The sequence below is a fragment of the Nesoenas mayeri genome (genome assembly GCF_963082525.1).
Source record: "Nesoenas mayeri genome assembly, chromosome: 23".
In the NCBI taxonomy this organism is placed as follows: Eukaryota; Metazoa; Chordata; class Aves; order Columbiformes; family Columbidae; genus Nesoenas; species Nesoenas mayeri.
In genome coordinates this window covers 4,667,165-4,682,493 of record NC_137574.1, presented here as the reverse complement: position 1 = coordinate 4,682,493, position 15,329 = coordinate 4,667,165, and the positions used below count along the sequence as shown (strand labels likewise).

Sequence of the window (15,329 nt, the reverse complement as noted above, 5' to 3'; positions counted from 1 at the left end):
CACCAATAAGAGCCTTTTGAAAAGTAATTTATGGCTGATCACATCTAATGATTGTAGCAGAGGCCACCTCTCCACCCCAATCCACCGGGGCTGTGGGTTACACCAGCCTGCAGCCACCGTCCATCCGTCCATCCGTCCATCCATCCATCCATCCACCCACTCAGGACACACAGCTTCTCTGGGTAAAGCCCAGCTCATTTTTTCCAGCTCGGACTTTCCTCTCCTCTCACACACACACCAATGGGTCTAACACACAGTTAACGGGAGTTTGGTGCATGCACCAGCAATCACAAGTTCCTCACACCAAGGAGAGAAAATATTATCTATATAATCAATAAAATACATTTTAGCTATGTTATTCTTCTATTGTATCATCTCATCCAGGGTTCTGCTGCCACAGATCAAGCACACAGTACAAATCAAATGATTCAGGATGCCCTGCACTGTGCTCCCAGGCACTAGGAGGTCCCGGCGAGGCAGATTACAGCACATGGGGCTGCAGAAATGCTGAGGCATTTCTAAAAACCAACCAAACAAAAGCAAGCAAACTCCCCCTAAAAGAAGCTGGAGCTTTTATTTTCAGAGCAGGAAGCGTCTGTGTTTCGGGGCAGTGACTCGGTATCCGTTCCGGCTCCGGCGGATGCCGATGGAGCGGGTTTGTCTGCTGGCAGCGAGAGTGGCTCAGCAGCTGCTGTCCCCACAGGGTTGGGGACATAACGGGGCCAGGGCAGCAGCCACGGTGTGTGGGGACAGAGGGGTCTCAGTGCTCCCCAGTGCTGCTGCAGCTCTGGCAGCATGGAGGAGCTCTATTCCCAGCCATAAAGACCAAGAGAAATCCATCACTGATGCTGTACAGCAGCGTTCACACAACACTACAGTTTTCCCCTCTTCGGGAAAGGTCGATCAACTGATGTCCCAGGGCAGCACTGACCCCAAAGAGCATCTTCCTCCAGCGGGCAGAACCAGTGGTGCTGAGCAGGAGTCACTTCTGCTCCGCAACCAGATCTGTTCGACATCGTCCTAAGGAAGTTTCCTGTTTATGCAGACAAAGTCTGCTCGGGGACAATGAGAAGCGGCGCTTTTTGGCAGGAAGGCCAGCGCAGCGTCGGCAACGGGACCGCCCAGTGATGGTTTTGCAAAGGCTGGACTTGAGCAAGCACGGCTCCAAGTGTTGGGGGTTCAGGTGAGGACACGGCCGCACCAGCTCTGGGGTTTGTTGAGCCCCACTAGGGAGCTGGAAAATGAGAAGAGGCTGTGGCTGCAGAGAAGGTTGGTGGGCACAGGGCTCCTGGGACACCTGGCGCAGAAGGACCAGCTTCTTGCACCTCCCCAGAGACAGGAGGAACTGCCAGACAGGTGGACAGATCTCCTGAAGATCGGTAAGAAAGAACGGCACAATGCACCCTGCAAAGCACTCGGTGTACTGAGATGCGATCCTGTTTCAATGCGAGTCTCTGTGAGATCTAATACACATATTTAAAGCAAAGAAAAAGTACTGCAGACAATTGCCAGTCCATTCTCAAGGCTGCTGACAGCAGTTCCCCAAGGCAGGGCAAATTTGCAATGTATTTTTGAAAGAGAGCTGGGTTGAAACCTACATATTTTATAGTTTGCTTCATTTCTAAAAGATTCCCTTTGCATCACCATCCGCAGTGATTACAGCAACTTAAAGGCCAAGTTCAGCAAATGTGCTTTGACATCAACAGGTCTTCTATGCTGACGTTTAAACATGTCCCTTGAATATACTACAGAAGTGGCATCGAACTTGGTTGGTGATGTTCAGACACCAGTAACCCTCATGGTGCGAGATGAGGTGGATAGTTCATTGAATTCCCTGCCTCTGAAGAACAAACCCCACAGAAGAAGCCAGACATAGCAGGGCTGCAGCAGCCAGTCGAGACCACAACCCCTCTTTGTGAGCAGGAACCATCCTGACCACGGCAGCAGCTCCTCTGGAACGGAGCAGGGAGGGAAATCACCACCCGAGGTGGTGCAACAGGACCTGGTCCATGCCTGCCACCCACTGAACTGCAGCAACGTGTGAATTCATGCAAGAACCTCCCTGAGATCTCTCGCAGCTGCTCAATGTGTCATCACAGCTGGGAATCAGACAGCAGGAGGTGACAGGGCTGGCAGGTATGTGGTCTGGTCACACAGGACTAACCCAGGCGTGGGGTGATGCAGGCTCCCCAACCTGCTCACTGCGGTGACAAATGTGTCTGCTCACACATACTGGCAGCGCAGGGGTTTGCACGCACCAAGTTGTACATCTACCTGCACGAACGCACAGGACTGTCCCCTCTGTGCATCTGTATGCACACAGACACACCCCCTGCTCCTCGCAGCACAGGGACCTCTGTGCTGTACCCAAACCACTCTGGAGCCGAGAGGGGATTGTCACCAGCCCTCGCCCCATGCGGCCACCAAAGCTCACCCGCCACAATTCCAATCACAGACCCTGTTCGCAGAGCTGGTTTGATCATCGGGTTCAACCTCCCACTGAGGCTTTACCTTGTCCCAGGCACAAGATCCATCAAGTATTAGTTTTGAAGATGGAAGCGCTGAGCATCACCTGCTGCAGAGCATGTGCCACCTGCAGCTGGGAAGGAAACTCCGCAGCTACCTAATGCCTGGAGATGGGTTGCAGAGCTCAAGGAGCTGCAGTAGTGCAAGCAAGGGCAGGATCAAACGGCATAGAGGATTCCTTGACAGACACTGTGCAGCAGCATTAAAGACCATCTGCTTGAAGGACCTGAAAGCAAAATTCATAGAACCACATAATCATTTTGATTGGAAGAGACCCTCAGGATCATCGAGCCCAACCATAACCTAACTCTAGCACTAACCCATGTCCCTGAGAACCTCATCTCCATCTGTCCAACCCTCCAGTGATGGTGACTCCACCTGTTCCAAAGCCCAACAGCTCTTTCTGTGAATATTTCTTTTCCTAATATCCAATCTAAACCTCCCCTGGCACAATTTGAGGCCATTTCCTCTTGTCTCATCACCTGGGAGAAGAGACCAACCTCCTCCATGCTCCAACCTCCTTTCAGGCAGTTGCAGAGAGCTCTGTCATAGCTACTGCAAGGTGTTTGGACTCAGAGGCAATGCCTGTTCATCAGAACAAAATGCTGGAGAAGACGCAGAACATCATTTTTTTACAATTTGCTGGATCCTTGTGCTATTAACCAGGATCCCCACACAACCCAATGTGGGATTTTGGAGCCAGGCTGCCGTCCATCCCAGCAGCATAGCCCAGCACCCATTGCAGCAGGATGCGTGCTGGGAGGTGCTGGTCCAGCTCAGCACAGGGATGCCACCTGCTGTTCAGAGCACCAGGAGGAGAACGGGAGCCTGTCCAGCACCGCTCAGCCCAAACAAGCACAGCGCTTGCTTAAAAACAACCCCCTACTTACAGTCGGGGCGCGTCTGATTTACCTCCCTGCTCCCCAGCCTTGGCATCGGTCACATCTCCATCACCTGGAGGGCGGGCACAGCCCTTTCGCTCCAAACAAAAGCAGATTATCTCCCGCAGCCTCTTATTTCCCACAGGAACAAGGCAGAGAAAATGCAGGATTCGAGGTGGAGTTGTGAGAACCAGCAGTGGAAAGACTTAATCCTCCGGCTGGTGTTTGCCAGCATGCTGGGACTGGTGGATGCCACCATGGAGCCCGTAGAGGCGATGGGAAACCTCGGGGCATTTCCCCTGCTCCTGGAGGGAATCTCACCCGCTAGAAGGGATTTCCCACGAGCCGAGAGGAGCCAGGGAAGGGCGGCTGGTTCCCAAGGGTGGCTGGCAAGAAGGTGACTGTGCTGGAGTCCCACAGCATCTCCTTCCAGCCTTTGATGAGCCCAGAAGGGACTTTAAGTAACCTGGTGCTGCCTAACAGCTCGCTGCTGGGCACCCATCGTCCCCACGATGACTCTTCTGACATTCCTGCTGCCTGGTTACCTCTCTGTGTTTGCAAAACCATTTATGATCTCTGCTCGTAAAGAGCAAACAAGCTTATGACCAGGGAAAGTGCTTCAGTCCTTCAGGTACAGAGGTCTCCGAGTGGGTGTTGTCTGGAAGTAGCAGATACGTGCCGGATGTGTCTGAAGTCTCAGCAGCCGTCTTTCCCAGCAGATTTTAGGGGAAAAGCAGTAGATGGAACAGGATGTGGCTGTGGAGCACTCTGGGGGTCACAGCAAGAGCTCATGGTGAAGCTGTCAAATTAATGTATATTGTGATTAAGTTATAAAAAATGTACCCATCATTAACCAATTGACATGGTCAATGCTTTCTGACCACCTGCAAAACCAGGGGATATTTTTGAAGCTTTAGATCCTTCTGCACGACAAGAGGGAGACCGAAGATGAAGTGATATGTTGTTTAGAAGGAGAGTGCTTAGTATTTAACTAATAATTACATCATAAATTATTTCTTAGTATTATGTGAATATAAGCAACGCAAGAGCATCCAGTCATTGGAGCACTTATGAAGGATGATCCCCAGCATTCCCCAGCACTGATAAAATAAAGAATGATGCTTAACAGTATAACTGACTCTGCTGTTAAGTTTATTTCTCCATTTCAACAGCTGCTTGGGAAGCTCCCCAGCCCCTGAAATTGGGATAGATATGGAAAGAAACTCCTGGGAGAGCTGCTCAGGGTGGGATCTACACATGGAAAAGTCCGAACAACATGTAAGTTTGGAGCTTTTTTACAAACCTGGCTTTGCACAGCACCACCATGGGCAAAAGCAGCCCCAGGCAGCAGCACCCAGCGCCACAGAGGGACCTGCTCGGGGACACGGGCTCTGGGGACACGCCAGGGACCCTGTTTGGTGAGGAGAGCTTGGGTTTCACTACAAAGGCAGCTGACCTGCTGCTTGCTAAGCTGCCCCTCGGAGAGCTCCTCTTTCTCTCCTTCTCTAAGCGCTCGGCACACCCCCAGCTTTGATTACCAACCGTCTCCTCCCGTGTCCCCAGCCCCTGACATCTCTTCATTAAGTCCTAGAGCGGGTTTATTCCCATGACGCTGCTTTGTCTGTCACTCTCTCCAGCCTTTCTGCTAGAGGGAGAAAGCAAAGGATCAGCCCCCAGCTGTTCTGCAGGCAGACAAAGGGAGCGGATTCCTCCTCCCCTTGCTCCAGCTTAACAAAGCCAAGCGCAGCAGCGCCAAACGCTGAGCCGCGACCAGCACGGCCTCGCTGCAATCAACAGGGCTCAGGGCTAATGAGAAAGCAAGAGCGGAGGAGCATCAGGCTGTGCCGTGTGTGGGAAAGGTTCCTTGAGGACAAAGGAAAACACTTCAATAAGAGCTAGAGACTCCTAGCTATGCAGAGCCGGCTGAAATGGAGATCTGCCGTGCCGGGTTTGTTTTAGAAAAGGAGACTCCCTCTCTCCCTCCAATTTTTGCGGGTCAAAGGGATGCTTTTTGAGCCTCCTAGGGGGTCACAAGGCAGCCACCCAGGGCTGCACACACACAGATGGGTGCTCTTAGCACCTTCCTGCAGCTCTGCTAGACCCAGGAGACCTTTCATCATCCCAGGATGCTGTTAGACAGAAATCCCTGGCCCTGGTGCTCCCCTCACCCTTCCCTGCAGCCTCAGCCCCCAGCAGATCTCACCCCAGACCCCCACCCCGACTGCACTGGGTCAAAATGGTCTATGTTGTGCTCTGTGCTCCTCACCACGGGTCACAGCTGCATTTCTGCATTGGGGGAGAGCTCCTTTCTGCAATTAGATATTTGCATTTATACAACTTTCCAAAACACGGTGTCTAAACGAACAAAGCATCAGCATGGGAATGTGACAGGGGATGGGGACAGACACCTCCGTACGCAGTGCATCAGGATGGGAATGTGACAGGGGATGGGGACAGACACCTCCGTACGCAGCCAGAGACGAGCAGGTGGGATGGAAATAATTAGCGAGCAGGTCATTAGCTGGGAAGTTGGGGCTTTTCCCCTTTCATCCGAGCTTTGCGATCAGAGAGAGGGGACTGGGAGCTCACAGGGCTGCACTTCAGAAGGAGCCAACTCGTTTCACCACATCCTAACGAGCACCGACCGCCGGGAACGGCCCCGCCACCCCCGGAGGGGCGGGAGCCGGCCCGGGGGTCCCAGCTCAGGGTATCCCCGGAGCGAGTCCCGGCCCCCGCCGCCCCCCCGGGCCGGTGCTGCCGTTGCCGCGGCCGCCGCACGGTGTCCTCGGAGATCCGCGACCGGCGGGGCCGCAGCTGCCCCCGCAGCAGCACCGGGAACCCCCCCGCCCGCAGAACCCCCTTAAAAGTGGGATGGACACGTCGGAAAGGGACAAAGGAGGGGGCAGAGCCCGAGGCATGGGACACAGCAGCGACACACGGCTGCTGCGCTCACTCCCCCGGGTCCCCCTTTTCAGCCTGGGTCCCACTTTTTTGTACAATCATTTTTGCTGCGCCAGGGGAGGTTGAGGTTGGATTTAGGAACAATTTCTTCCCCAAAGGGCTGTGGGGCATTGGAACAGGCTGCCCAGGGCAGTGCTGGAGTCACCATCCCTGGAGGGATTGAACAGACGGACATGAGGTTCTCCGGACATGGGGCAGTGCCAGGGGTGGGTTATGGTTGGACCTGATGATATTGAGGGTCTTTTCCAGCCAAAATGATTGTGTGGTTCTTAGAAGGGAGGGAGAAGCCCATCCCTCTGTCACTGGGGGCTCAGAGTGGGGCTTGTGAGCACATCTTGCACCTCTGCACCATGTGGTCAAACCTTTTTCTTAGAGGCTGCATGAAAGCAGATGCATCAGGATGTGCCAAGGAAGAGGGTTTGGGTGAGGGTCCCCATGGCCAGGCCCTGCTGAGGTTCCCAGGGACATGTGTTAGCGTCAGGGTTGGGGTAACAGTTGGACTCGATCCTGAGGGTCTCTTCCAACCAAAACGATTCCATGCTAAAGCCCACAGCACAGGCTGGGCTTCTCCAAAGACAAGCTTTTAATGGTGCAACTGCTACAGCTACAATTATAACCCCACGGTGTGGACAGCCCTCCTGCAAACTGCAGGGGCAGAACAAAACCAAAGAGCAGGCGATAGCCAGGGGCTTCTGACTTCACTGGCAGCAAAGCCATCCCTGTGTGAAACATGACAAAGGCAGTATCTGTGCTAGTCCTGTGCCAAGAAGGTCTTCCCTCTAGCCTGAACAGTCCCTTGGGTATTCATCCCTTCCAGGAGCAGTGCTCTGGCTCCTGGCAAAAGGATAATCAAATGCTACAGGCTTGCAGGAAAAGCCTTGCTATGAAGGCAAGAGAATGATCCCCCGAATCTGGCTGCAGGTTAGCAGCTTCCCCTGCTGCAAGCCAAGGGGATCTGTGCAGGGAAACACGCGTCGATTCCAGGGTGCTCAGAGATGGCAACGTCACCTCAGTTCTCCCTGAGCCACAACTGACCTGTCTGGATGCTCCTAACACTTCTGAACCCATTGCCTCTGGTAGCGGGTGACGATGGTCACAGGGAGGGACTTGCACCTGCCCTGATCTCCAGAGTCCCTCTGCTGGTAGGAGACACTATGAGCTGGTCCTTCACTTGGGCTTCCCCGCAGAGCTCTGAAGACGACTGGAGGGGACCCCTGGCCAAAATGCTCCTTCCCTCCATGGGGCTGGAACGTCAGTGCCCACAAGGGAGAGGAACAGCAGCCCTGGCTCCAGAGCAAGGCTGGGTTTAGCTACCAGGCTCCTGGTAGCTGGGTGATGCTCCCCCAGACTCAGCCCCACCAGCAGCTGCTCAGCACCAGCAGGGTCAGGAATCGGAGAGGCACAGGGCTTCCACGGCGCTGCTCAGGCCCTGGCTCACCCCGCCAACCGCCAGCAGACAGTTCTGCACCACGATGCTGGAGCAGGCGCAGCGCGGGGTGGGCATGGGGGGGAGGCTCTCCCACTTGTTCTTCTCGGGGTGGAAGGCCTCTGCGGACTCCAGGACAGTCGGCTGGTTTCCTGGAAGGACAAAATACAGAATCGCAGAATGTCAGGGGTTGAAGGGCCCTGGAAAGCTCATCCAGTGCAATCCCCCCATGGAGCAGGAACACCCAGATGAGGTTACACAGGAAGGTGTCCAGGCGGGTTGGAATGTCTGCACAGAAGGAGACGCCACAACCCCCCTGGGCAGCCTGGGCCAGGCTCTGACACCCTCACCGGGAACAAGTTTCTTCTCACATTTAAGTGGAACCTCCTGTGTTCCAGTTTGCACCCATTGCCCCTTGTCCTGTCACTGGTTGTCACTGAAAAGAGCCTGGCTCCATCCTCCTGACACTCCCCCTTTCCATATTGATCCCCATGAATGAGTCCCCCCTCAGTGTCCTCTTGTCCAGCTCCAGAGCCCCAGCTCCCTCAGCCTTTCCTCACACGGGAGATGCTCCACTCCCTTCAGCATCTTCACGAAAAAAAGAATGAGGCACTGGGTCACCAGGGAAGCACGGGCGACCATCTCTTATCTTCTCTGGAACAGTGTCTGTGCTCCGGACCCCATTCACTTATGGGATGCGTTTTCCCTGCTTCCCCCGAGCAGCCAGGGCCATGATCTCTCCCCTCTGTGATGATAACAAATGACTCACAGATGCTTTTAAAGTGTTCCCACCATCCGCAGTGCCTCACCTAGTCCCCCAGCCACAACGACTCTGCCTTTCAGGTAGCCAGCCACAAAGTCCGCTCGCCTTTTCTTCAGGTAGGAGGAGCGCTCCATCTTCATCCAGCCACCTGGGAGGGACAGGACAGAGCGGGCATTGCAGGAGCATCCACTCCCGCAAAACCATCTGCCTCTCTGACCTCCTACTTGCTTGTAGGAGCATCATTTTGCTGCTTCCCCTTGGGGCAGTAAAACCCCATGACACAAGGGTCAGCATCACCACCACATCAGGAGGGAGCTGTTGAACCCAGTGCCTTGGGACCATGGTTTTCCCCTGCTGCTGCCCCGACTTGTTAATCTTGACCGCAGGCCTTCCTCTAGGCTGGGCTTAAGGTGCCAGCAGTCCCAGGACTCAGCAGATGAGAGCTCTGCAAAGACAGCAAAGCCCTGTGTGCCACCCACCCTGCTCCTCCGGAAAGGACAGAGCTGGGACGTCCACCCACCTTGTTCCATGTCAAACATGTCCACGGTCCTCATGAACTTGGGCTGTCGGTAGAGCCGGCCCTGCCGCAGGCCCCCGAGACTGAAGAGTTTGTCTTCTGTAGGCACGAAGCTGGAGAAGGCTCTTTTGTTGGGGATGTTGGGAAACTTGGTCCACGATCTGGTCTCGGTGTCGAAGACCTCGAAGGCGTTGATAGCGTACTTGGACTGCCTTCCACCTGGGGCGGAGGAGATGGAAGGAAAAGGGTCAAACCTGGCTCACAGCACCAATCCATGGGCAGCAGGAAGCAGAGGAGCCTCCCAGGGCAGGCTGAGCGCCTGATTTCCCCAGCTCTCAAGTCACCCGCATCTTCGCACCCTCGCGCTCGCTTCTCCTTATCCGCATTTTTCACTCCATCGCACCCTCTGCCTCCCTCCACGCTGGCAGCAGTGGGTTGCTAGCGCAGGAAGGTGTTAATATGCACCCGTTTAATCAAGACAAATTCACATCAGAGCAGGGATGGGTGCTTAGGGAGCCCTTTGCAATTCAGATGAGCTTGGGGCCAGTGCAATCCAGCAAACCCAAGCTCCTGATGGAGCAGGAGAGCCAGAGCAGCTGCTGCTCCCACCGCCAAAGCCGCGTTTCATTCTTCCAGCCCTCGGATGCAGATGAATACAGCTATTCTCGGCTCAGATATTCAGCGTTGCCTTTGAAGGCAGAGCCTGTGCTCACTACTGGGCCCACAAACTGTTTGCCAGCAGCAAAGCAAACTGCAAAATAGATCAAAGAGTCTTTTTTGGTAGCCCCTAAAGAGAGCCAGGGTTGTCTGGTGGCTTGAGCACTCAGAACTCCTGCATTTTGATCCTGATATTCTGTTTGGCCATTGAGCTAACAGCAACATTTCTCTGCCTCAGTTTTCCTTCGTGTAAGGCAAATATACTGAAAATCATCCCCTGCAAAAGGGTCAGTCCAGCATTTCCCAGCTACAGCAGGTCTTTCCTCCACCAAAGGCAGACCCTTTGTGAAGCTGCACGGTACTTTGCTGGTCTAAAAAGCATAGAAAGTATTTTTACCCACTAGTTGAGTCCAAGGGCTTTCAACTACAGTCATGGAGCTGCAAATTGAGCAGGAAAGGACCAGCTATACCCTCAGCCAGCCACTGATGGGTCTGGGACAGGGAGACAAGAGCTGCTGTGGGACCTGGGAGCTCCCATGGTGTTTGAGGGTGCAGGGGTTTGCGATGGAGCTGTGAATGCAAACCCAGCAACAGCCCCGCTCCAAACCCACAGCTGCAAGCTTAGCAGTTCTGAATGTCTCAATTTCTTCCCCAAAGGGCTGTGGGGCATTGAACAGGCTGCCCAGGGCAGTGCTGGAGTCACCATCCCTGGAGGGTTGGACATGGAGATGAGGTTCTCAGGGACATGGGGCAGTGCCAGGGGTGGGGTAATAGTTGGACTTGATGACCTTGAAGGTCTCTTCCGACCTAAATGATTCTATAAATGCATAAGAAAGCAGGCAGGGATGGGAAGGAGCATTCCTCAAACCTCCAGCGAGGTTTCTCAGCACTCAGATCAAAAGAGCTGCTGCCCAGCGGTGCCCGAGGAGGAGGAGGAGGAGGCAAGAATGCTCCTTACCCAGCACGTAGATCTTGGAGCCTCGCAGGAAGGAGGTGGCAGCGTAGCGGGGTGTGGGCATGGCCGCCAGCGACACCCAGATGTCCTTGAGCATGTCGTAGTGCTGCAGGTAGTTGTGCGGCCGCAGGTCGGATCCCATCCCACCAGCCGCATAGACTCTGTAGTCTGGACAGGGCCAAGAAGCAAGGGAAAACAATACAGAAAACCCCACAAAATTATTATAGGAAAGCATCAGAAACACAGCTCCTATTCTGCCCCACTGAGTTCTGGCATCAAATCCGTATCAGCTACATCCATGTCTGGCTGATGGCAAACCCAGCTCTCCAAAACAAAGTCCTACCTGCACAGCACCCACGTTATCTCCTTCAACAAGCACTACAGCCCCACAGACACGATTCAGAACAGCGACAGCCGCCTTGCCCTTGTGGGCAGCCCTACAAAGCAGCTGAAAAAGCAGAGACCAGCTCACCCGCTGCAAGGATTTGAGCCGCTATTTCTGTTCTCACACCAAATTGACCCTGCCATATCAATCAGGAAAGCTTATACTCAGAGAAAAACATCTCCGAGATGGTAAACATTATTTTAAAACATTCCTTGACGGTAGCTTTTAAACCCACTTAAGCAAACAACTCAAGCAGCTTTCAAAGCAGCTGCCTGGAGATTAGATTTGTAATCCCGGCCCGGCGGGGAGCTGGTTGACCCCAGGCGCGCTGCTCGGGAACACGGCTCCCAGCCCCAGGCTCTCCAAAAGCATCGCAGAGCCTGCTAAAGGAAATCAATGTTCCACATCTCTGCTTGGAAATTAAACAATGAGATGGGCCGATAAGGCAGAGCCTCATGGGCTTTTAACAAGCCCCATTTAAGGTGGCGGTGAGGATTGCAGAGGGGAGCGACGTGGGAGCTTGTACAATGATTTGAGCCCATGACTGTGAGCTGACTCTCTCCTGGCTGCTTCTGGGTTTGGACCAGGGATGTCTCTTCAAACCAACGCTGTTCTGCGGCTCCAAGACCATCCCTTCTGGCTCTGCAGCTCAGCTGGGGTGCTCCCAGCCTGGCTTCACGCAGCCAGCACCACCATTCCTGTTTGCCCAGCATCTGCAGCATGTAAGGACCGGAATTTGCTACAAAACCCTGGAGAAGTTTGATTCGAGACCCTGGAGCTTGGACCTGTCCAAAATAACCCAGGTACCAACACAGCCACAACCCTTTATGGTCCAGGGCTGATGATACTGAGCAGCCCCAGGGTTTATCTGGTTTTATTTATGAGGAGCGGCTGAAGGACCTGGGGGGTTCAGCTGGAGAACAGGAGCTGAGGGGAGACCTTCTGATCTCTGAACTGCCTGAAAGGAGCTTGGAGCCAGGGGGGTCGGGCTCTGCTCCCCAGGAACAAGCGCCAGGAGCAGAGGAAACGGCCTCAAGTTGCACCAGGGGAGGTTGAGGTTGGATTTAGGAACAATTTCTTCCCCAAAGGGCTGTGGGGCATTGGAACAGGCTGCCCAGGGCAGTGCTGGAGTCACCATCCCTGGAGGGGTTTAAAAGGTGTTTAGACAAGGTTCTTAGGGCCATAGGTTAATGCTAGAGTTGGGTTATGGCTGGACTCGATGATCCTGAGGGTCAATTCCAAACGAAGCAATTCTATGACTATGCTCTCAGCCGCCACCTTTAGCAAGCAGGATATAACAAATACATGGGGTTCAATTTCTAGAAGAACAGAAACGGTTTTGGAGAACAACAAACCCTGTGCCATTGCCAGGAAAGCTTTTGTGCCTGATGCACCAACTGATGCCGACCCTCCCCATCCCTCCCTGCCCTGGGAGGACCGAACCCTCCTTGCCTTTTGCCGTCACCGAGATGCCCATGGCCGCCTCTCTCAGCGAGTTCCTCTTCTTCCACTTGCCCTCGTCTACATTGTACATCTCCACTATCTTCAGCGGCATCTGATTCACTCCGACCCCTCCGATCACCATGATCCTCTTGCCCAAAGTGGCCACGGCCACCCCGGCGCGGGCCGTGGGCATGGGGGGCAGCGAGGTCCACTGGTCAGCCTCAGGGGAATAGACCTCGAAACAATCCATGGGGACCCCGTTGTCATCGCAGCCCCCGATGGCAAAGACCTGCCCGCCAGCTTCCACCAAGGTGGAATAGACCCTGCGGCTGGGGAGCGGGGCGAGGGTTTTCCACTGGAAGTCTTTGGTATTCGCCAGCTCCATGGTGGCCGGTGAGGTGAGGAAGCATCAGTCCCTGCCCTGCGCTGCAAAACAGAGGGAAAAGATTAAAATAAAAGAGCAAACAAAGTACAAACAGCATCCGGAGCTGCTGGCAGGGATGGGAGCACCAGCCTCCCACAGCCACCGAACCCTCCGCCACCCCCGGTGCGCAGCAGCACCCACCGGTACCTGTCATTGCGTCTCCATGAATCCTGCAGCTCCAGATCTGCCTCGGAAGCCGGTGCAGAGAGCGATCCTAAAAATAAAACAAAAGAGAAAAAATAAAAAGGCAAGAGAGGCTGGAGTCGGTTTGTTCTCCTGTTTCCCGAGCATCTCCGCCCCCAAGCGACATTCAAACCCAGGAGGCTGCAGGCTGTCTGCTCACTTCCCGGCTGTCTGCCTGTCTGCAGGGCCGGCTGAAGGGGAACGCCGTTTTCTCTGGTTCCTACGTCTCCTCTGCAAGTGTGAATTAGGGGAAGGTGATGGAAAAGCATCATCTCAGAGAATTAGACTGCGATCCATCAAAATCCCTCAGCCTACGAGTCTGAGCTGGCCTGACACCAATCAATCCAAGCAGAGCTTGTTATTTTAACTTATTCTCCCAAACAGATTTCACTAGTCAGCTAAACATTATTTATTGCATAAAGAATACGGTTAATAAACATCAACACTCCTTGGGCTGTAACCTTGAGCAGCAGGACCCCGGCACCGTGGGGGCCGCAGGATAAAGGGACACAAAGCAACAACAGAAAGCAGCAGCAAGTCAAACCACCCTTTACATCCTCCCAGCAGCTGGGGAGAAAGGGGCAAACAACCGAGTAAATCACCAGCTGCTGTTCTCAACCCCTTCTCCTCCGATGTGCATCATTCCCCGCAACTGGAGCAGCTGGGGGATTTTTGCCTTGGCAGTTTAAGCAGCTCTGGGCTATTGCTTTCATGAATTATTTATCCTCTTTCCAGGTGATTTTTCATGCATTACCACAGACAAACTCAGTATGGGCCAGCAAATTAAAAAAGCAGAGCCAGCTCCTATTTCCAGGAGCATGACAGATTTGCATCCTGACCCCCGAGAAGTCATTTTCCTGCCCTTTGCCTCAATTTCTTCAACTATTAAGCGCAGTCCTGGGATGAGACACAATCAGCATCACTCAGAACGCTGACAGAGGCACAACCTCACGGCTGGGGCCGGTTACTCCGCTGTTATTAAGGCTATTCAAATCTCCAGCAGAATTGTCTACAAAAATGTCTTTTTTGACACACCAGAGCGTGACTTAAAGCTCTTGGGGATGGTTGAGTATTTCTGTAGGTCCTCCGTGAGCTCAGAGCAGAGACCTGCAAATCCAATCAACCCAGCTGCGATCCCAGCCAGCAGGAACCAGCGGATCCGGAGCCACCACCCTCAGCAGTAACACAAACCTCTGCCTGAATTCAGTCGCCTTGGCATATGACTCACTAGCTCTTTCGCTTTGGTGCTCATTAAATAAAATGAAGGTCAGTCTGAAACACCGTCCTCGCCTCCTTTGTCTCCATCTCTCCAGCATCACCTGAATCTCCCTAGAAAGCCATGCGAGACATCAAAATACACCGATCAAACCCACCCCGGGCGCTGCAGCCATGTTATCCTCCCAGGCAGAGGGAATTATCGCTTAATTATAGCAGACAAATTGGAAGCATTAACTTTTTTTTTTCTTAAACGGCTACATAAAAATCAAAATGAATGGTAATTGCTTTTCTGTTGGAGGAGATGGCAGCACAGCGCTGAGCCCAGCATGGAAACCCCAGGTTTAAGTGCTCACCCACACTCCCCATGGTCTTTGCTATGGGGACAGGGGGACATCTCGGTACATGGGGCTGCACTCTAACACCCAAATGATCCCCGCAAGGAGAGGCCACCCCCACCCCACAGATTATTAATACATGGGGCTCATTTCAGAGAGCTCCTGAGTTAGTAGCATTTATTCCCTGCAATGATTTGTGGTTTATAAAAAAGATAACACTGGGAAGTATTAAAGTGAGCAAAGGAGAGAGGTGGGTGCTGCCCGGTGCAGCTGCTGTTGCTTTCCTTCCTATCTTGCCTCCCTCCAGGATTTGACACCCATCAGGGTGTTCTTCCAGCACTACCCAAACTATTGCATCGCTGCATCAGCACGGAGGGAAGACAGACCTTATTTACACCTCTCCAAACGCAACGCAATACAAAAAAGCCCCAGAAGGTGCAAAGCCACTAAAATACTCCCAAATCTTCTATTTTTATTGCTGAGCATATCCACCCCCAAGATATCACTGTGTACCAGCCACACACATAACACACAGACCCCCCCCAGGGAGGAGCTCTGGGCTATAAACAGAAAGATCCTGAATCCCCAGCCAGCCCAGGGCAGGTACAACTCACTGCAAACCCATCCTGTACCGCGTTTGTCCTATTTGCTCAGA

General features: G+C 53.6%; 1 protein-coding gene across 1 annotated transcript; it reads right to left on the bottom strand.

The window, feature by feature from the left end:
• Nucleotides 1-7,752: 7,752 nt before the first annotated feature.
• KLHDC8A (kelch domain containing 8A) lies at nt 7,753-12,899 on the bottom strand (the record flags this gene model as incomplete). Its single annotated transcript, XM_080358309.1, has 5 exons — nt 7,753-7,946; nt 8,604-8,705; nt 9,078-9,293; nt 10,690-10,854; nt 12,524-12,899. The coding sequence occupies 5 exons, from the start codon at nt 12,897-12,899 to the stop codon at nt 7,753-7,755; spliced, it is 1,053 nt and encodes a 350-aa protein (XP_080214435.1).
• Between the last annotated feature and the right edge of the window lie 2,430 nt (nt 12,900-15,329).